Here is a 20,673-nt window from a genome sequence, read left to right as displayed (position 1 = left end):
ACTTCCCTCTGCTCAATCTCTCTCTCTCTCTCATAAGGAAAAATAATAAGTCTTTAAGGGTCTTTGCAGATGTACTTATATTAAGGATCTTGAGATGTGATCATCCTGGGTCAGGCAGGGTAGGCCCTAAACCCAATGACAGGTGTCTTTTTAGGAGACAGAAAAGGAGGGATCCTGGGTGGCTCAGTGGTTTAGCACCTGCCTTCGGCCCAGGGCGTGATCCTGAAGTCCCCGGATCGAGTCCCACATCGAGCTCCCTGCATGGAGCCTGCTTCTCCTTCTGCCTGTGTCTCTGTCTCTCTCTCTCTGTCTCTCATGAATAAATAAAAAAAATCTTAAGAGAGAGAGAGAGAGAGAGAGAGACAGAAAAGGAGAAGATGCAGAGACCTAGAGGCTGGCCACATGCAGACCCAAGCAGAGATCAGAGTGATGTGTGTACAAGCCAAGGAATGTGAAGAACTGCCAAGAGCAACCAGAGCTAGAAGCCAAGCCTGGAATAGATCCTCTCTCCGAGCCTCCAGAAGGGGCAGCGCTGCCCACAGGTTCATTTCAGACTTGTGGCCTCCAGAACTGTGACAGAATACTCTGCTGATGTTTTTGCTTTGTTTGCTTTTTAAAGATTTTATTTATTTATTTATTTATTTATTTATTTATTTATTTATTTATTACTTACTATTACTTACTTACTTGACACAGAGAGAGAGCAGGCACAAGCAGGGAAAGCCATAGGTAGAGGCAGAGGGAGAAGCACACTCTCCGCTGAGCAGGGAGCCTGAAGTGGAGCTCAATCCCAGGACCTGGGGATCACGACCCGAGCTGAAAGCAGACACTTAACCTACTAAGCCACCCAGGGGCCCCAGCGTGTGGTCACTGGAAACCCTGCAGAAGCTGTGACATATTGTGCAGGGGAGCCTCACCAAGCCTGTTTTCCTTTCTGTAAAATGGGCATAAACAAGACCTTGCAGGCCTGTGATGCAAATGAAAAGAGAGCACCCCCCTTTTTTTTTTTATGATAGTCACACACAGAGAGAGAGAGGCAGAGACACAGGCAGAGGGAGAAGCAGGCTCCATGCACCGGGAGCCCAACGTGGGATTCGATCCCAGGCCTCCAGGATCGCGCCCTGGGCCAAAGGCAGGCGCCAAACCGCTGCGCCACCCAGGGATCCCGAGAGCACCCCTTTGACCAATAAGTTAGCAAACGTCTGTGACTGTGGCCTCTCTCCAGAGCCCATGGGCTGTTGTTATTTGGCCAGGGGTGTCTCAGGTAATAATTTTTTTTTAAGATTTTATTTATTTATTCATGAGAGGCACACAGAGAGTGAGAGGCAGAGACACAGGCTGAGGGAGAAGCAGGCTCCCTGTGGGGAGCCCAGCCTGATGCAGGACTCCATCCTGGGACTGCAGGATCACGCCCTGAGCTGAAGGCAGATGCTCAGCCACTGGGCCACCCAGGCATCCCTGTCTCAGGTAATAATAAGAGTAACAGTGAAGGGGCTCCTGGGTGGCTCAGTTTAAGCATCTGACTCTTGGCTTCAGCTCAGGTCGTGATCTCAGGGTTGTGAGATGGAGCCCCAAGTTGGGCCCTGGGCTCAGCAGGAAATATGCTTGGAGTTTCTCTCTCCCTCTGCTCTTTCCCCGTGCTCTCTCTCTCTCTCTCTCTCTCTCTCAAATAAATAAATAAATCTATTAAAAAACCCAGAGTAACAGTTAAGTGCACCTGTGGCGAGGCAGACACTGTTCTACGAACCTATTGCTGCCATCAGACAACACACATTTATTCTCCTACAGCTCTAAGCGCGGGTGAGGTGGGGTGGGGGGAGTGGGGGGTGCGGAGATTCAGAATCAATTTCCCTGTGCCCAAATTGAGGTGTCAGGAGGCCACACTCCCTGGGGAGGCTCTAGGGGAGAATCCGTTTTCTGATCTTCTGAGGCTTTTGCCAGGTGTGTTCTTTGCACTCCTCAGCTTGTGGGTCCTTCCTTTATCTTTGCTGCCAGCCACAAGCATGGCGCTTCAGTGTCACCCTGTCGTCTGTGTCAAATCTCCCTCTGCTTCCCTCATATAAGGACTCTTGGGATTACAGTGGGCCCCTCCAAATGGTCCAGGATCATGGCCCATCTCAAGATTCTTTTTCTTCTTTTAAAGTAGGCTCCATGCCCACTGTAGAGCTCAATGTGGAACTCAAACTCAGGATCCTGAGATCAAGACCTGAGCTGAGGGGCGCCTGTGTGGCTCATTTGGTTAGGTGTCTGACTTGATTTCGGCTCAGGTCATGATCTCAGGGTAATGAGATCAAGCCCCAAGATGGGCTCTGCACTGAGTGTGGAGCCTGCTTGGGATTCTTTTTCTGCTTCTCCCTCTGCTCCCACCCCCTGCTTGTGCTCTCAATCTCTCTAAGAAATAGAAAAATAAAGTAAAATAAAACTTCTTAAAAAAATAAAGACCTGAGCTGAGATCAAGAGTCAGAGACTCTTAAAAAAAAAAAAAAAGGTCAGATACCCAATCGACTGTGTCATGCAGATGCCTCCCATCTCAAGATTATTTATTTATTTATAAATTTTATTTATTTATTAGAGAAACAGAAAGAGAGAGGCAGAGACACAGGCAGAGGGAGAAGCAAGCTCCATGCAGGAAGCCTGATATGGGACTTGATCCTGGGTCTCCAGGTTCATGCCCTGGGCTGAAGGCGGCGCTAAACCACTGAGCCACCTGGGCTGCCCCTCAAGATTCTTTTTTTTAAGATTTTATTTATTTATTCATGAGAGACACAGAGAGGGAGGCAGAGACACAGGCAGAGGGAGAAGCAGGCTCCCTATGGGGAGCCCGATGTGGGACTCCATCTCACCCCAGATCACGACTTGAGCCGAAGGCATATGCTCAACCACTAAGCCACCCGGGCTGCCCGGGATTTTATTTATTTATTCATGAGACACACACACACAGAGGCAGAGACACAGGCAAAGGGAGAAGCAGGCTCCATGCAGGGAGCCTGATGCGGGACTCCATCCTGGGATCCAGGATCACGCCCTGGGCTGAAAGTAGGCACTAAACTGCTGAGCCACCCAGGGATCCCCTCACTTTTTTTTTTTTTTAACATTACAACACAGATGCAAGTAGAGACAGAATCTTATTGTACTTTTCAGCATCCCTCTTTCTCTCCACGCCCACAAGCAACGGATATATGCATAGATGAATGTGTATGAAAATGTCACTTTTCGCCAGGGGAGAAGTGACTCAGTCTACGCCACCCTTGGGCCATCAGATTGGCAAAGATCAAAAGTGACAAAGCACCGTGTCAGTGAGGCTGTGGGGAAACATGCATTCAGGCCTTGCTTGGGGGAGTGAAAGTGGGCACAACTTTCTTGCTGATATGACACCATCAGAGGTGGCTTTGCCACCAGGCAGATGAAGTGGGAGCCTCCAGATGCTGCGTCCAACAGAGCCAGGGCTCTGTCCAACCCCCTGGGAGGTGCTCCTGTCTTATAACTTTGTTTTTTTTTTTTTTTTTTTTACATTTTTTATTCTCTTTTTCAAGAGGGCTTCCAGCTTTGTATGAACTACAGGCCCTAAACTACCTGTGTCCACCATGCTTTATTTTTACTGAAAAGTTGTAATGTGAATTAACTTTTTTTTAAATACCCTTCCCCTCCCAAAGGTCTTATTTATTTCAGACAGAGAGAAAAAGAGTGAGCGAGTGAGCATGAGCGAGGTAAGGGACAGAGGCAGAGGGAGCAGAGTCCCTGCTGAGCAGGGAGCCCAATGTGGGTCTCCGACCCAGGACTCTGAGATCATGACCTGAGCTGAAGGCAGATGTTTAACCAACTGAACCACCCAGGTGCCCCTCACACAGCAGTTTTAAAGGTTGTCAGCCATCCATTGTTAAAATAAAGATCTATAATCTCAGTGTAGTATATACGCTTTTTGTTTTACAGGAAAGGAGAATATAGTTGTAATAAAGATTCACCCATTCATAAACACATTTTCTTCGAGAGTTTACTATGCATGAGGTATTGTTAGAGGCACTGGGGACACAGCAGGTTATAAGAAGAAGATACGGTGGAGGAGACAGAAAACAAGATAAGTAAGTAAAACATTTGGTGAGTTCAGAGGGTGAACAGTAAAATGGAAAAACAGTGGGAAGAAGAATTGTAATGGGAGGTTTTGCAATTTTCAAACAGGTGGCTTCAAGAGAGGTCCCTAAGTGGAGCTGACATATGAATAAAGAACTAAAGAAGCATGTAGTGAGCTTGGCAGGTATTTGGGGAGTCATAAGAAATTCAGTTATATATGCAGAGAGATTCTTTGAAAGGCTGTTAACAGTAACCTTTTAAGGAATGAGGGATTAGGAGGTACTTCCACTTGCCAGTTTTATTTATTTTTTTTAATTTTTATTTATTTATGATAGTCACACACACACACACACACACACACACACACACACAGAGAGAGAGAGAGAGAGAGAGGCAGAGACACAGGCAGAGGGAGAAGCAGGCTCCATGCACCGGGAGCCTGACGTGGGATTCGATCCCGGGTCTCCAGGATCACGCCCTGGGCCAAAGGCATGCGCCAAACCGCTGCACCACCCAGGGATCCCACTTGCCAGTTTTAAATGACAAGATAAAATGACCAGCAACCTCAGGGAATCTTGTCTGCCCACACTTATAATTGTCAAAACTTTTTATCATTTTTTTTAAAAGATTTTATTTATTTATTCATAAGAGACAGAGAGAGAGAGGCAGAGACACAGGCAGAGGGAGAAGCAGTTTCCATGCAGGGAGCCTGAGGAGGGACCTGATCTCGGGACTCCGGGATCATGCCCCGGGGCCAAGGCAGGCGCCAGACCGCTGAGCCACCCAGGGATCCCCAACTTTTTATCAATTGTGATGATAGGTTCATCGCAACGAATTTTTGGTTACTGCAAGTAACCCCCCTGCCTTCTGTAGCCAAATCCAGTGGCTCCCTCTCTGAGCTTCTTCCAGTTCCTGGAATGCACTAAGCTCGCTCACCACAGGGCCTTTGCACAGGCTGTGTGTGCTCTGGACAGCCCCTGCCTCTCACCCTGAGGCCTCTCCTCCTGCCTCTCTGCAAGGTAGCTCCCACATTTCTATTTCTGTTATTTCACATGTACTTGTGCCTCCCCTCCTGAGGGAAGGGATGGGGTCTGCCTTGTGCACTGCCTTGACTCCCCTCCTCCCCCCAGGCACTTCACCTCCCCCTAGCTTGGCACTCAATGCAGATTTAGGGAATGAAGGAAAGATTCTAAGGGTTGGAAATTTTAAGCTTCTACAACTAAGGTTTCATTGCAGGAGGGTGCGGCGCCTTTAAGGCTCCCGGAAACGGGCCGGCAGGACCGGAAGTGACTCTCTTTAGTTCCCCCCTTCACGTGGTGCGGACGGGAAGTGACGCGCGCGGCCCGGGAGCTGCAGACGCGGAGGCCGACGGAGCCGGAGTCGCGGACGCCGCGGGGTCTCCGGGACAGGTGACCGGGGGAGGGGGCCGGGAGCGCGCCCGGAGAGGGCGGGGCCTGGCGCCCCACGTGAGGGGAACGGGCGCGGGCGCGGGCGGGGCCGAGCAGGCCGCGGGGGCGGGGCCAGAGTACTCTGCGGGGGGCGGGGACGGGACGCCCACTTGGGAGGCTGGGGGGGCGCTGGCGGGGCGGGACGGCGGCGGGTGGGCCGGGCACTGGCGGGCCGGGCTGTGGGCGGGGCGGGGGCGTGGGTGGGCACAGGGAGGCGGGGCGGGACCAATACCGCCCGGAGAGCTAGGGGGCGGGGCCGGGGCGCTGGCTGAACGTGCTGGAGGCGGGGCCAGAAAGTTTTGCCCGAGCTGGAAGTGGGCCCTGATGGTCGGCCCTGACTGCCGAGGCAGACGCGAAGGCGGAGGCTAGACTCAGAAGTTGTGGGTGGCAGGGGGCGGGGCCAGGGCTGTCGGCGGGGAATGCCGGGGGGTGGTGCCAGAAAGTTTTGCGGGAGCCAGGGGCGCGGTCAGAGCGTCGGCGCAGAAGCTGGCGCGGGAGCCAGGACCTCGGCCAGGGGCGCCGGGGGCGGGGCCATAGCCTGCCGCGAGGGGGCGGGGCTGGGAGGCAGGGGGCGGGGCTGGGAGCTGGGCTGGGCAAAGAGGAGGCGGGGCCGACGGACTAGCGCGAGGAGCGGGGGGCGGGTTCAGGCTTCTGCCTGGGGGTCAGGGGGCGGGGCCGAGGGGTTGGCTGGGAAAGTCTGAAGTGGGGCCAGACTCAGGATGCGCCTGTGGGCGGGGTTAGAGGCCTAGAGGGAAAGGCGGGGCCGCAAAGTTGGCCCCGGCGGGGGCTGGGGCCGTGGCCTTTCCGAGAGGGTGGAGGCTGGAGCTTCTCCCTGCAAAGGCGCGCGCCGGCCGGGAAGTTCTGTGGGGTGGTTGAGCCAGGCCCAGGAAGCCTCTCTAGTGAGTACTGGGCCAGTTTCCTTTGCGGAGTTGTTGCGGAGGCAGCGGCACCTTCCTCGGGATGTTGGGGGCGGGACTAGGACATCCCAGAGGGAGGTGTGGGCTTAAAGGGTTCTCCCAGGGTCAGGCAACCTGTAGGCGTAGGGTTCGAACGTATTTTGAGTGTGGAGTTATGGACGATTCTGAAACATTCCTGGGGAAAAAGGTGGATTTAGAATGTTCTCGGGGATGGAGCGGGACCAGAGTGGACTCAGGAACGTGGGCCTAGAATCTTCTTGTACAGACTGGGGATGAGAGGATGTATCTGAAGCTCTCTGGAGATGGAGGCCCTGGGTTGAAACTCCCAGCACTGGGGTGTGGAGCAGTGTTGGATGTTTCCTTAAGCGGTAGGGTGGGACCAGAACTTTCCCAAGGTGGGCGTGACTAGTGTTGAAGTGGGGAATGGGTGGGTACAAATGGCGGAGTGTACATTTCTCCAGGTCAGTGCTGAGGTAGCACAAGAAAAGGCGGTGGGAGTGAGGACTAGAATTCTCTGGGATGCAGGTGCTGGTGTTTATGTGCAAATGTGTTTGAGAGGAGTCCCCAGTAAGGGTGAGATGGAAGCAGACTGAGGAGGCATTGGCCTTAGTTCTTTCTGTTCCCTCTGCCCTCAGGCACCCCCTGTGCTGTGTCCAGATTGTGCAGGGGAAGTTTGCTGGGACCCTGGCCCCACCTAGCCAGCGGAATGGTGAGATGGAAAGTGGGGTTTCTGGAATCTGAGCTTTGGGTTCCAGGGCTCTTGAGGAGGGGCCCCAAGATTCAGACCCTGGATCGAATGGGGCCGGAGTGGGTGTAGGTTTTTCTTACTGTCTCTCAACTGTCTCCTCCTCTCAGTCAGCCACACTGGATCTGAAATCGAAGGAGGAGAAAGATGCTGAGTTGGACAAGAGGATCGAGGCTCTTCGGCGAAAGAATGAGGCCCTCATCCGGCGCTACCAGGTGCCCTAGCCCCGCCCTGGGAGACCCCATCCCCTCTCCTCCCCCGCAGTGAGTTTCGCTCACCTCTCCCTTCCTTCAAACCTTTTCATGGCTCCCCATCACTTTCAGGATAAAAACCAAAGACCTAAGCCTGCCATTCCTTCCTTCATTCCATCATCCCATCATTCATACATGAATACTTGCCAGGGTTTTCACTGCTAGGCTTAGTGTTACTGGGGACATAGCTATGACTGAGACAGCCCTGACCCTGTTTTTCCAGAGTTTACAGTCCTGTGGGGGCGCAGACCTTGCTTCAGGCAGTGATGACCCAGAGTGGGCTGGGTTGGGCTGCAGGGGTTCAGGGGTTTGGAGGTCCCAGAGGGGGCTCCTCACCCAGTCTGGGGGATATTAGGGAGGGCTTCCTGGAGGAAGAGATTCTGAGACCTGAAGGCTGAGTTAGCTAGCTGAAAAGAGGAGCTGAATGTGTTTCAAGTAGAGGGAACAGTTTGTGCAGAAATTTGGAGCTTAGTGTTGGAAGGTCAGTGGAGGGCTATTGATCCTGGCAGCCAGGCTGAGAATTTGGACTTTTTCTCGAGAGCACTGGGGAACTATGGAGGGTTTTGAGCAGGAGTGGGATCTGGTCAGAATAGCCTTTTAGGAAGAGCCCCCTGGGTGCTGTGTGGTGATGGGTGGGAGGAGTCGATATCAGAGCCCAGAGACCAAGGAGGAAGCTGAGGCAGGGACCTCGGTGAGGAGAAGTCCCAGGCCTGGGATAGGGCTGTTGGGAGGACTCAATGGCAGGTGGTGGCAGAGATGGGGAGGAGAAGGCAAGGGCCAAGATGTGGCCCAGGTCCTTGTCAAAAGTGACAGAGCAGTTGATGAGGCTGTTCCTAAGAAGGAACCTGGAAGAAAGAGTGGGTTTCACTTACTCATTTTTCATGCATTCATTCATTTACTTGGAAAAAAAAAAAGCAGCATGTCGAGTTTCTGTTGTATATCACGAATTGTTCTAGGCTTGGGTTTATAAATCAGTGAACAAAACAGCCAGATATCCCTGTCCTCAGGCAGTTTCTGTTGCAAAGGGGAAGGCAGACAATAGGCAAAGTACATACAAGGTCAAGCAGTGAACAGGAGAAGGGCCATGAGAATGGTGGGGTAGGTGGTTTCTGTAAGTTGGTCAGGGAAGGCCTCTCTGAGAAGGAGACATTTTAGGAGCAGAAACCTGAAGGAAGGGACGCCTGGGTGGCTCCGTGGTTGAATGCCTGCCTTTGGCCCAGGGTGTGATCCTGGAGTCCTGGGATTGAGTCCCACGTCGGGCTCCCTGCATGGAGCCTGCTTCTCTCTCTGCCTATGTCTCTGCTTTCTCTCTCTCTCTCTCTCTGTGTTTCTCATAAATAAATAAATAAAATATTAAAAAAAAAGTCTGAAGGAGGTGAGGGACTGAGGGGAAGAGTGTTTTCAGCAGAGGTACAAAGGCCCTGGGGTGGGTCAGAGCCTAGTAAGTTCTAGGAACATGAGAATGCAGAATGAGCAAGGGGGACAAGAAGGGGAGAGGGTGGGGGATAAGGTCAGAATGGTAACGAGGCCAGACCCCATAGGGCCACGTAATCTCCTGGGAAGCTTTTGGCTCTTACTCAGAGGTGGGTACCACAGGAGGTTTCTGAGCAGGGAACCAGTGTGGTGGTGTGAAGGGGAAGGTGCTGAAGTGACCAGCTGTCTTGTCAGAAGTTCAGGAGAGAGGCTCAGGTGGGGGCTGGTCTTGAGAGGAGCTCAGGGGGCTGTGGGAATCCAGCGGGCACCAGGTCCCCTGACACTTTCTTCCTGCTGATGTTTGCTCCCAGGAGATTGAGGAGGACCGGAAAAAAGCCGAACTCGAGGGAGTAGCCGTGACAGCACCCCGGAAGAACCGCTCAGTGGAGAAGGAGAACGTGGCAGTTGAGGCGGTGAGCTCCACACTGGGTTGGGGGCCTCATCAGGACAGGGACGGGGTGAGAGTTGAGACCCAAGGTCTGAGAGCCCCCCCCAGCTGCCCCAGCCTTCCGGGCAGCCTCAAATCTTGCAGCTGCCCTCTGAGCTGGGCTGTCCCTGCTTCTGCATTCCAGTCACTGTGCTCTTCCTCCCTCCCCTCTTCCAGGAGAAGACCTCTCGAAGGTCTCCCGGGACCCCACGGCCCCCAGGTGCCAGCAAGGGAGGCCGGATGCCCCCCCAACATGGAGGCCGGGCAGGCATGGGCCGGGCAGCCCGCAGCTGGGAGGAGAGTTGTGGGGAGCAGCCTCGAGGAGGAGCTGGGGGCCGTGGTCGGAGAGGCCGGGGCCGAGGGTCCCCTCATCTTTCTGGAGCTGGAGATACCTCAGTGGCTGACCGCAAATCTAAGGTAGGAGCCTGGAACAGGCTGGAGTCCTCTGGCTGAGGCTCTTACTGTCTCCTTCCTCCTGGTTTCTGCTCTCAAACACCCATTTCTGAGTGTCCGATTGTCCATCTTTCTGTATGTGAGCCCTACCATCAGCTCTTTCTCTCCTATTCCTCCCTCCCTCCCCTGACTCGTGCTTAGTGGACTCTCCCTGTCTCTCTTTTTAAAAATTTTTTTTTTGTTTTAAGATTTTATTTATTTATTCATGAGAGACAGAGAGAGAGAGACAGAGAGATTGAGGCAGAGGGAGAAGCAGGCTCCTTGCAGGAAGCCCGATGCAGGACTCAATCCTGGGACCCCATCCTGGGACCCCAGGATCACGCCCTGGGCTGAAGACATAGCTAAACTGTTGAGCCATCCGGGCTGCCCCTCCCTGTCTCTTTATCGCCCTTTTTTGGCTGTCTGGTGCATACTTGCCACTCCTCCCCACCTTCTGTTGGCCTATGTCTTTGTTCTCTCTTTTTAGTGAAATGTTTCTGTCCAGTATACATGCACCCCCTCCCTCACCCCCCGTCTCTCTTGTTCTGTCTCATAGCCTGGATTTATTTGCGGGAACCAGTGATGTCTTACTGTGACTGCTCTACCGCCCTGGCGTGCAGATCTGCAGGCTGGGAGGCTGTCTAGCACAGGGGCTCTGAGCCTGCCTTGGACTTGGGGTCAACTCTGTTCGATTAGTTCCCTATCCCTGGGCAACTCACTTCCCTCTAGAGTCTCCTAGGCTCTCAGGGGAGTAATAATCAGGTTTCAAGGTTATCACCAGTATTCTGGGACATGGGGTGTGGAAATCCTGATAATGCTCAAGTGCTTGAGGAATGTTACTTATGGGTGTTTGCACGCGTTAAAGCTGCTGTCTCCAAAAGACCTCAGAACACCATGGCTTAACCAAGGTGGAAGTTTCTCTCCCGTATGTTGAGCCCTGGGAATGAAAACGTCTTCTCCAGCAACTTGGCCGTGTGCTCATTTAAAATTCTGCTACCACGGAAGAGGGGAGAATGGATTGTGTGTGGGTCGTCACCCTGCCACACCTCCTAAGTTATTGTTGCTTTTGGGATAATTTCTGTGCAGCTATGGAGTGTTGGGGTCCCCAGCTCCTTTGTAGGGTTCATTGTTCTCCTAGAAAGATTGATTGATGGCTAAGATTTATTATGATGCGAAACCAAACAAAGAAAGTGCACAGGACAACGTCTGGAGGAGCTCAGGTGTAGGCTCCCAAACGTTCTTGTGGAATGCAGTCACACCTCACAGTGTCCTTAATTCCTCCAGTGTTGAATCGTGACAACACACGTGAAGGGCTGTCCACGGGGACTTCCTAGAGACCAAGTCCCTGGGGTTTTTGTTGGGTGCTGGTCACATAGGTCCTCTCTGCCTCGTACACATGCAAATCCCAGACACCAGAAGGAAAGCAGTCGTTCGGTACTTTCAGCATGTACCCTGCCACTTGCACGGGCAGCTAAGGCACTTTAGGCCCCCTTTATAGTTAACCATTGCCCAGGAATGTTCTGGGCGTCAAGTTCCCAGATGCCAGTCAGGAGCCGGCCTTGCCAGCAGGCCTATCTACAGAGAGAGACTCAGGCCTGCCATGGTCTTTCTGCGCAGATGCTAACAGACACCGGCGTTGTTAGCATCTTCCTGACACCCCAGCATCTCTCTTCTACGTGCCACCAGGAGTGGGAGGAGCGGCGGCGGCAGAACATCGAGAAGATGAATGAGGAGATGGAGAAGATTGCGGAGTATGAGCGCAACCAGCGGGTCAGTGCCGGGGAGGCGTCCCAGTGGTGGGGTGGAGCCGCTTGGGCCTCAGGGCGCCCTCCAACCCCCACCCCTACTCCCTGTGCCCGTAGGAAGGTGTGCTGGAGCCCAACCCTGTGCGGAACTTCCTGGACGATCCCCGGCGGCGCAGTGGGCCCCTGGAGGAACCTGAGCGGGACCGCCGGGAAGGCAGCCGCCGGCACGGGCGCAACTGGGGGGGGCCTGACTTTGAGCGGGTGCGCTGCGGCCTGGAGCAGGAACGGCAGGTGTGTGCTGGCAGCTGGGGCACCCCAGGTCCGCTACCGCTCTGCAGCCATTCTGTCCTTTCTGCAGCATACATTTGATTGAGGGTGTGCCTGAGTGCCAGGCCCAGCAGGGAGGGGTGGCCTCCCCACCCCATCTTTTTTTTTTTTTTTAATTCATTTATTCATGAGAGACATGGAGAGAGAGGCAGAGATGTAGGAGGAGGGAGAAGCAGGCTCCCTGCGGAGACCCCGATACAGGACTCGATCCCAGGACCCTGGGATCACACCCTGGGCCGAAGGCAGACACACAACCACTGAGCCACCCAGGGGCCCCCACACCTCATATTCAGCCCCAGGCTAATGGTCCCTTCTTGAGCCTGGGGCCATAGCTCTTTTCCCTGAACAGCTTTATGATGCTTTTAGGTGCTGTACGCTCTGCCTAGTGTCAGTAATGCTAACTGGGACCTGCTGGGTGTGGGATGCCAACTTAGGTGCTGGGGCTGAGTCTTAAGGCAAATCCCCTGCCCTGAAGTAGATTCTGCAGGGAGCCATATAAACGAACATACAGTAAGGTGTTGGGTAATGTGAAACATTGTGAAGAAAAACCTTGCAGTGAGAGGGAATAGAGAGGAGGACCCTGGGATGGTCTCTCTGAGGAGATGCCACGTGAGCTGACCTGGTTCTGATCCCTACCCCGTCACCTTCTTGTGTGACCTTGAACGTGGCCCTATTTCTGAGCCCAGAGGGCACGGGGGTGAGACTGAGTGGACTGGCTTGTGGAACGGGGCTCTGACTGCCTTTCTGGGTGTGGGCAGGGCCGCCGGGCTGGCCTGGGCAGCGCTGGTGACATGACGCTCTCCATGACGGGCCGGGAGCGGTCGGAGTATCTGCGCTGGAAGCAGGAGAGGGAAAAGATCGACCAGGAACGCCTGCAGAGACACCGCAAGCCCACTGGCCAGTGGCGGCGGGAGTGGGATGCTGAAAAGACCGATGGGATGTGAGTGTCCCCTTTGTCCACTCTTGTCTGGCTCCTTGACCTTCACCCTGACTTACTCCTTTCTCTCTCTCGTCCTACCTTGTGTATCAATTAGCAATCATTGTGTTGCATAACCACTACCAAATCCCTGGCATATAAAACCTCTTCCCTTCTCTTCCTTTTTCTTGTATATTTGAGAGAGAGAGCAAGCCAGAGACCACAAGCAGGGGGAACAGCAGAGGGAGAGGGAGAAGCAGGCTCCCCTCTGAGCAGGGAGCTCGATGTGGGCTCGATCCCAGGACCTCAGAATTATGATCTGAGCTGAAGGCAGACTCTTAACTGACTGAGCCGCCCAGGCACCCCTTTTTTCTCTTTTGAAAGCCATTAAAAAAAAAAAAAAAAAAGAAAGCCATTTTTTTTCCTCATCTGTTTACAGGTCAGCTGGGTTTGGGTGATCCAGGCTGGGCTCTAAGCTTTGGGTCCAGCTAGGCTTGGCTTCTAGGCTGAACTCAGTTCTGCTCCATGTGGGCTCATACTGGGGTTCAGGCAGAAGCAGTCCTCTGGAGAAGTGCTGGTCATGGCATTGGCAGATGTGCAGGAGGGAGGTGGACATATTTCCCATTCTGTTAGCAACAGACCCAGCATTACTGGGGCGGGACATTACACGGCTCCAGTTGATGGTACTGCAGTGGCGCCCTGGCTAATGGTACAGATGGAAATTCTAAATGGAGAAGGCGTGAAGAATTGCTAACAGTGATTACACCTTCAAACCGCAGCCCCCCAAACCCAAACTCCCTATCCAGGTGCCACTGTTATCCTTGTCCTACTTGTGTCCCCTTTCAGGTCCTGGGAAGCATCCAGTTAGTCTAACTTAAAGCAAAGCTATACTGTTGTGTCATTGACAAAAAGGCCAACTTCTGTACCAGAGCCAGCCAACAGCAATCATAAGATCTGCAGTTGTGGTTTAATTCATTAATTATTTGAGAGAGAAAGCACAGGCAAGCAGGGGGAGTGGCAGAGGGAGAGAGAGAATCCTCAAGCAGACTCTCTGCTGAGCACAGAGCCCCCCACACGGGGCTCAGTCCCACGACCCTGAGATCATGACCTGAGCCGAAATCAAGAGTCAGATGCCCAACTTAGCCACCCAGCCGTCCCGCACCCTTTGGAAGTTTTCATGCCAGTCACTTTTATTGTTGGCACTCGCTGGAGATAGAGGGTGGTATGTGTGTGCCCAGTGGTCAGAGCATTTATTTGTGGATTGTGAGCCAAGCTTGCACAAGTGCAAGAAACACTTTGCATGGATATCCTAGCTGATCTTTCCAAGGCTTTTAGGAGACATTCTCAGGGTTAAGAATGATAAAATGTCCCCAAAGTAGTCTGCAGCAAGTCTCATTGATGAATGCATGCTTTGATTTCAGCAGCATTTTTTTTTTAAGATTTTATTTATTAGAGAGCGAGCACAAGCAGGGGGAAGGGCAGAGGGGAGGGAGAAGCAGGCTCCCCGCTGAGCAGGACGCCTGATGTGGGGCTCGATCCTCCAGGATTATGACCTGAGCCCAAGGCAGGTGCTTAACTGACTGAGCCACCCAGGTGCCTCCATCAGCAAATGTATTGAGTCCCTTCTCTGTGTCATGACAGGTGATGGGGATGTAGTAGTGAACAAAATGCTTCTGCCTTCAGGGAAGCTAGAGTCTAGTTGGAAAGGATCTATTCAGTAATAGATCCAGTGCAGGTTATGAAGAACAGTGAAAGAGTACAGAGAACAGGGGGTCTTGTTTTAGAACTTGGTGATATATATAATAATGTGATTATTTTAGACCAGTGTCTAGGAGAATCTGAGCTGGGGCCTGGAGGATGTGGGGTGCAGGCCACTGAAAGGTCTGTGGAAGTGTTCCATGAGCAGCAGGTGCAAAGGCCCTGAGGCAGGAGCTCTGTGTAGTAGGAGACTGCTTATCTGGGGAGATGGGAGACAGTGATAAGAATTGAGGCCACACCAGAAGCTGGGGATCATGTACTTGCTGTTTTTCTTTTGGTCAGTTACTGAGTTTTTTCTCTGTTATCTGTCACTACAGTGTCAAGTTTGCCTCTTGTCCATCACCTGTCTGCCTTCTAATCAGTGTTTCCCTCTATGACCTTGATTTCTGATCTCAGCCCACATCTCTCCCCACCCCTCTTGCTCCCACTATTCTCCCAGCTGCGTGCTCACCACCCCCTTTCTCTTTTCCCCAGGTTCAAGGATGGTCCAGCTGCTGCCCTTGAACCATCTCACCGCTACGGTGAGTGGGTGTCCTCGGGTGGGGTGGGGTAGCTGGCAGGGCCAGGCCTGGGGATTGGTTTGTGCCATGCCCCCCATCCCTGATTCCTCCTGGGTTCTATTGCAGATGATCAGGCCTGGACTCGGCCCCCCAAACCCCCCACTTTCAGGGAGTTCCTGTCCCAGCACAAAGCTGAGGTCAGCCGCAGGAAGAAGAAGAGTAGCCGACCCCAGACCAAGGCAGCCCCTCGTGCCTACAGGTGGGGGCACCCCTTCCCCTGGCGTGTGTAGACCCCCGTGCTTCCAGCAGGGCTGTTGGGCTCTGTTTCTGGTGGTTCTGACTTGTTGTGTGGGTGTGTCTGTGCTGTCTCTTCCCTGTCTGTTCTCAGGTACTTGTCTCTCTCTGGGTCAGGTTCTTGCTCTGGGGGAGTTGGGGCCTAGGCTCTTTGCTTTACCTCCATCTCTCCCTTTGTCCCCTCTCACACGTCTTCTGCCACCTGTCCCCCCTCTGTCTGTCCCTGACCCCTGGGGACACACACCCACCATTTTCTCCTCAGCACTCAAACATGCTGGATCCTCACCTGGAAATCTGCAGGCCCCTTGCGCCCCAAGTTGAATTTTGTAGCTCTTTTCTGGAGAGGACCCAGAGGCGGGAAGCTCCTTCTTCCTGTCCACCTGGGCCTGACCCCTTTCTTCCGTTCCCTCCAGTGACCATGATGACCGCTGGGAGACGAAGGAGGTGGTGTCCCCAGCCCCTGAGGCCTCACAGCCCACTCCACCTGAGGAGGCGCCCACACAGGTAGGGTGGCTGTCATCTCTGGGCAGGGGGCCTGGGGGTGCTCAGGGCCCACACCCTCTCCCCGACCTACCTTGTGTTCCCCACAGCCACTTGAGACTCCAGCTCCTCCTGCCCACCGGCCCCCTGAGGATGAGGGGGAGGAGGACGAGGGGGAGGATGAGGAGTGGGAAGACGTGAGTGAGGAGGAGGAGATCGAGGAGGAAGAAGAGGCTGAGGAGGAGGAAGAACAACCAGCCCAAGACCATCAACCCCAAGAGGCTGACCCCACCGGAAGCCCTACCAGAAGCCCCACTGGAAGCCCCACCGGAAGCCCCACCGGTGAGCAGGCTGACAAAGAGCCCTTCAGGCCAGAGGAGCCCCTGCCACTTCCCCAAGCCCCTGCCACACCTTCTAGCCCCTTTTTGCCCCCTGGGGACCACCAGCCTGTGTCTGACTGGGGTGAAGAGATGGAGCTGAATTCTCCCCGGAACACCCACCCGGCTGATGCCCTGTCTCCGGGTGAGGCCTGGCCTTTTGGAAATGCATGAAGCTTGCTGCTTGTGTTGTGTGTGCGCGCGTGCAGGGGGGATCGTGAGGGGCTGGGCCCCAGGACCCCGTGTGCCCCACCACTTTGGAGGCTAGGGAGGACAGTCCAGGCCTGTCTCTGGAATGCCCTCCCCTCAGATCCTGCCCCTGCTCTGGGCCACAGATCCCCCTCCCCAATAAAGAATTCACGTCCTCAAATGATATTCCCCAAGTGTGTCCTTGAACACCCTCACTCCCCCAGGGCCTTCTCTCTCAGGGTGGGGTGGATATTTGGTGGGGTAAGGGCTTGACTGGGCCTCCCCCTTCCCCAGGAGGTGACCAGCCAGCCCCTGCCTCCCTGGAGAGTGGGCCCAGCCTCCCAGGAACCCATAAAGCTGAAGAGGAAGGGTCTGAGGCAGCTCCAGGTGGGGGAGTGGATGGGGCCTGAGATGGCCTCCTTCCTTCCTTTTTCTCCCTCTGGGGCTGAGGGGAGGGTTTGGGGAGAGTAGGATAGAGGGGACCTGGGTGTGTGGGGTAGGGGTAGCAGTGGCCCTGGGGGTGAGGCTATGGTGCTAAGGTCAGGGTGGGTGCAGTGAAGTGGAGGACCTCTGGGGTGCTGGGGAATTGAGGGGGGGCCTGCGGGTAAGGAGGTGGAGCCAGGATAGGATTAGGATTTAGAGGGTCCCCAGGGACTTGGGGATGTAATCTAAAAGTAATGGGGTGGGGCTAGCTTCAAGGGGCGGGGCTGAAGGCAGGATGAGAAATTGAAATAGGTCAAAAGTAAGAATGGAGAGCATGGCAGGTTTGCGGATTTTGCTCTGGGCAGGATTGGAGTTCTGAGGTCTAATGAAGCACGGTAAATTAGAATAGAAATGCAGACCCCATTAGAATGTTGGGCCCAACCCCATCTCTCCACCTCCCTCAGTGCAAATCAGGTTTTGAAGCAGGGACCTCACCTCCCCAGGAGCGAGGTTAGGGTTTGGGGCAGAGCCAGGGAAGATCTGGTCAGAGTTCAGGTGGCCAAGGGGCAGGGGGGACAGGTCCAATGGGGCAGGTGCGATGGAGTTAGTTTATGCCCATGGGAGCCTGAGGGGGGGTGTGGCTGGGTGCGACAGTACCGTGCTTAAGGTGGCAGGTGAGGGCAGCGTGCCCAGGGGCTGTCTTTGGGCTACATGCTGGCTGAGTAACCACAATCTGGCCATCCCAGATTATTTCTTCCATTGCAGACAGGGTTCTGGTGGGGTGCATGCAGCTTGTGGGGAATATTAAAGGAGCCGGAGGCCCATAAACCACCTAACTCAGGACGCCTGAAGCCAGGCTCAGTTGGGATAAGAGACGGAACTAGACGGGGTGGGGTGTCCGGAAGGAGTGGGGGAAGACTGTCCCCTCCGCTGACTGCCCCTTCTCTCCCCAGAGGCGGGCCCCGAGGGCCAGGAGGCCGCGGAGATCACAGACTTCCAGAGGGTGCGTTTCTGCAAGGTGATGGCGGCCGCCCCGTCACCGGGGGCCGCCCGCTGACCGCGCCCGCCGCCTGGGGCCTCCGCGCTCTGCACTAACCTCCCGCCGCCTCGCTCCTCTGTCCTCTGCTTCCGTCACACTCCCGCCAGGAGAGGGTTAAATGTAAGGGGGGCGGAGCCAGGGACAGCGAACCGGGTGGGACCGGGGCGGTGGTCGTCTTTCGCCTCGGGGGCGCCGTGGCACCGGGAGGGCTAAGACACCCCCCACTTACCCACCTCGTGGCAGCCATGGGGGGGGGGGACTGGGACTGGGTGCCAGGCCCCAGGCCTAGATTCCCGCCTCCTGGAGTTTACATCTGGGGCATGGCAAATAGCCGGTGACTCTTCCACGGGACTTGGAATTACTCGGCCACCGGCCCGGTCTCTGATTAAACGCAGTGCTTCCGCTAACCTTTGAACTGTGTTTCTGGCAGGGCAGGCTGGGTTGCTGTGCTTGGCGGGCTTTTCCGTGGCGGAAGAGGCGGGAGGAAGGGGTCTTCCTTCCTCCACTCCCCTGATACGTCTTCCCTCCCCCCCCCCTCCTGCAGGCCTCCCCGAATTCCTGAAGACGCTGCTGGGAGGGGACTGAAGCTTCCCCGCCTTGATGGGGTGGGGGCGGCAGGAGGGGGTTAGTCTGGATTTCCAGGCTGCGCTCTCTCCTCCCCGGAGACCGCTCTGGATCCCATGGCTTTAGGGAGTGGGAGAAATTGAGGGTGGCGGGGAGGAGTTGGGGAAGGGTTGTGGGGCCGAGCTGGGGCTTCGGGGTGTGTTTAGACCTCAGGACACTAAATCCAGAGGAGGTCTCGTGAAGGGCGTCGTTAGAACGCCTGGACGAGGCTAGAGTTCTGCTGGATGGAGTTAGAACACTGCACGGCCTGAGACGTAGCATGGGGCCGCGAGAGCCGGTTTAGACAGGAGTTCCTAATGCGGGCGTGGGGTGCAGCCCTCGGTCGAGGGCGTGTTCTGTAAGGTGCTAGAACCAGTGGAGCGAGGCGGAGGAAAGGGGTGGAGCCTGGGCTAGAGAGCGTGAATCCAGTAAGAGAGGGTGCCTTCGAATGCTCCAGTCTAGTTTGATTTGGGGAAAGGTGAGAGAGAAGAGGAGCGAGCCTGCGGCTAAGGATAGGAGGGCTTTGTAAGGCCTGAACCTGGCCAGGCCGTGGGGCTTGGAGGCGGGCTTAGATGCCTGGGAGAAGTCTGAGTCCCAAAAGGGGACGGGGTTACGGCTGGGGTAGGGGGGGCAGAGAGAGGAGGGCGCGGCTAGGCGCTGGGCGGGCTTGCATTTAACTCTGGCGGACGCTGAGAGCTGCCTTTGCCCACCTGGGGCGGGGTCAGAGCTAAGTGGAGGGTGGGGTTAGGACGCTAGTTGAGCCTTAGCTTGTTAATGATTGGCTGAGGACGAGAGGGGGCGGGCCCAGAGCGCGCGGCCGGGAGACCCGCCCTCTCGGGGGCGTGACCATGCTGGCGGGGGCGGGGTTGGACGCGGGAGGCTCAGCGCGGAGGCGGTCCTCCGAGGAGGTGGGCCCGGGGAGGGGGCGTGCCCAGGGGGCGGGGCCTGCGCGGGCCGCTGCGCGGGGCCCAGTGGGCTGCGGGGATGCGGGGCACGAGCTGCGTGGGCGGCGGCGAGAGCCCGGGTGGCGCGGGGCTGAGTGAAGGCCCGCGCGGCCGCTGGCTGCGCCTTGCCCCGGTCTGCGCCTACTTTCTCTGCGTCTCGTTGGCCGCCGTGCTGCTCGCCGTCTACTACGGTCTCATCTGGGTTCCCACGCGGCCCCCCGCGGGGCCCGCCGGCCCGCCGCCCAGCGCGCTGTCCCCTCCGTGCGCCGCCCGCCCGGGCGCGCCGCCCGCCCCGGCGCCCGCCGCTGCCTCGGTCTCCTGCCTCCTGGGAGCCCCCGGTGGGCCGCGACCCCAGCTCGAGCTGCCGCGCAGCCGCCGCCGCCGCCGCCACAGCGACCCCAGCCGCCGCCCGAGCCGCCAGACACCCAGAGAGACGCCGGAGGCCGTGGGGGGGCGAGGACCCGGGTAACCCTGCCTCCCGCCCCAAGCTGGATCGCCAGCCCTCGAGAGCCGGTGTCCCTCCTCATGATACCACCTAGCGTCTCCGGAGCCGTCATCCAGAAGAATGGGGGGCCAAGGGGAGCTGGCCCGGGGCCTTGCTCCTCTGCCGTCAGGCCGGGGTCCTCCTCCGCCATCTGGCAGACCCCATCCTGACGCTTCCTGATACCCTCCGTAGGATTCTGAGCACAGAGCCCACAGCCCACCCTCTCCTCTCTGAATCTCTGTGTCCATGCGTCCCCTGCAGTAAACTCCAGCCCCAACTGCTTGGTGCTGTGTTTGTTGTATTTGATTGCGAGATGCCTTCCTTTTCAAGTTTGTGAGGGGAAGGCCTTCCTGGCGTCTGATCTTTGTCTCTCGTACGCTGGGTGGTTTGGGTGGATTCTCCCTTGACCCGGGCAGGTGGGGAGCGGGGGCTTTTCTCTCCCACCACCATCGTGTAGTTTTTGGGGTGAGGAGAGGAAGCTTATCTGCAACAGGGCAGTTGAAGGTCAGACAGACAGTGTGAAGGACTTGCCAGCTTTCTGTGTACTTGGGGCAGAAGACAAGGGCCTCTGAGGAGAAGCAGGTCTGCCCTCCTGTTACAGCACAGGAGATGAGTGGAAAAGTGGGATGATTTGGCAAGAATTCGGGTGTTGGGGATTGTGATTAGTATAATGTCAGGGACAGGAGCTAAGTCACCCTGAGATGTCGGGATGCTGCCGGGAGGGGATGAGGCCTTCTTCTTGGGCTCTGAGAGATGAAGGTGGACAGCAGTGGTGGTGGGCTTTTCTACCTCCATGGAAATCACAGAAGTTACCAGCACTGTGCTGCCTTTGA

The 20,673-nt window shown here is 55.7% G+C and overlaps 2 protein-coding genes across 4 annotated transcripts; both read left to right on the top strand.

The window, feature by feature from the left end:
* The first annotated feature begins 4,201 nt into the window (after window positions 1-4,201).
* On the top strand, window positions 4,202-18,481 carry CCDC9 (coiled-coil domain containing 9). Of its 3 annotated transcripts, none has more exons than XM_055311608.1 (15): window positions 4,202-4,252; window positions 5,305-5,477; window positions 7,289-7,393; window positions 9,214-9,315; window positions 9,507-9,746; window positions 11,448-11,531; window positions 11,624-11,797; window positions 12,592-12,773; window positions 14,982-15,028; window positions 15,134-15,266; window positions 15,715-15,805; window positions 15,892-16,123; window positions 16,642-16,734; window positions 17,724-17,773; window positions 18,354-18,481. In XM_055311608.1, the coding sequence occupies exons 1-15, from the start codon at window positions 4,213-4,215 to the stop codon at window positions 18,369-18,371; spliced, it is 1,764 nt and encodes a 587-aa protein (XP_055167583.1). In that variant the 5' UTR covers window positions 4,202-4,212; the 3' UTR covers window positions 18,372-18,481. The 3 variants fall into 3 exon arrangements, with proteins under 3 accessions (XP_055167583.1, XP_055167582.1, XP_055167584.1); XM_055311609.1 differs by lacking the exons at window positions 4,202-4,252; window positions 5,305-5,477 and adding exons at window positions 5,807-5,896; window positions 7,069-7,142 and having other exon boundaries at window positions 15,892-16,303; XM_055311607.1 differs by lacking the exons at window positions 16,642-16,734; window positions 17,724-17,773; window positions 18,354-18,481 and having other exon boundaries at window positions 15,892-16,529.
* Window positions 18,482-19,396: 915 nt separating this feature from the next.
* Window positions 19,397-20,121, top strand: INAFM1 (InaF motif containing 1). Its single transcript, XM_055311610.1, has one exon. The coding sequence runs from the start codon at window positions 19,397-19,399 to the stop codon at window positions 19,823-19,825; it is 429 nt and encodes a 142-aa protein (XP_055167585.1). The 3' UTR covers window positions 19,826-20,121.
* The last annotated feature ends 552 nt before the right edge of the window (window positions 20,122-20,673 follow it).

This window comes from Nyctereutes procyonoides, unplaced genomic scaffold (genome assembly GCF_905146905.1).
Source record: "Nyctereutes procyonoides isolate TBG_1078 unplaced genomic scaffold, NYPRO_anot_genome, whole genome shotgun sequence".
NCBI lineage: Eukaryota > Metazoa > Chordata > Mammalia > Carnivora > Canidae > Nyctereutes > Nyctereutes procyonoides.
The sequence above is the reverse complement of the archived record's forward strand: the minus strand, read 5'-3'. Positions and strand labels throughout refer to the sequence as shown.

Bases quoted from the DNA above. Each gene is read 5' to 3' on its own strand.
- CCDC9 (XM_055311607.1), top strand. From the start codon at position 4,213: ATGAATAAAGAACTAAAGAAGCATGTAGTGAGCTTGGCAG. The intron at 7,394-9,213 runs GTGCCCTAGCCC...GTTTGCTCCCAG, and splicing joins CCCTCATCCGGCGCTACCAG to GAGATTGAGGAGGACCGGAA. The intron at 15,267-15,714 runs GTGGGGGCACCC...CGTTCCCTCCAG, and splicing joins GCAGCCCCTCGTGCCTACAG to TGACCATGATGACCGCTGGG.
- INAFM1 (XM_055311610.1), top strand. From the start codon at position 19,397: ATGCGGGGCACGAGCTGCGTGGGCGGCGGCGAGAGCCCGGGTGGCGCG.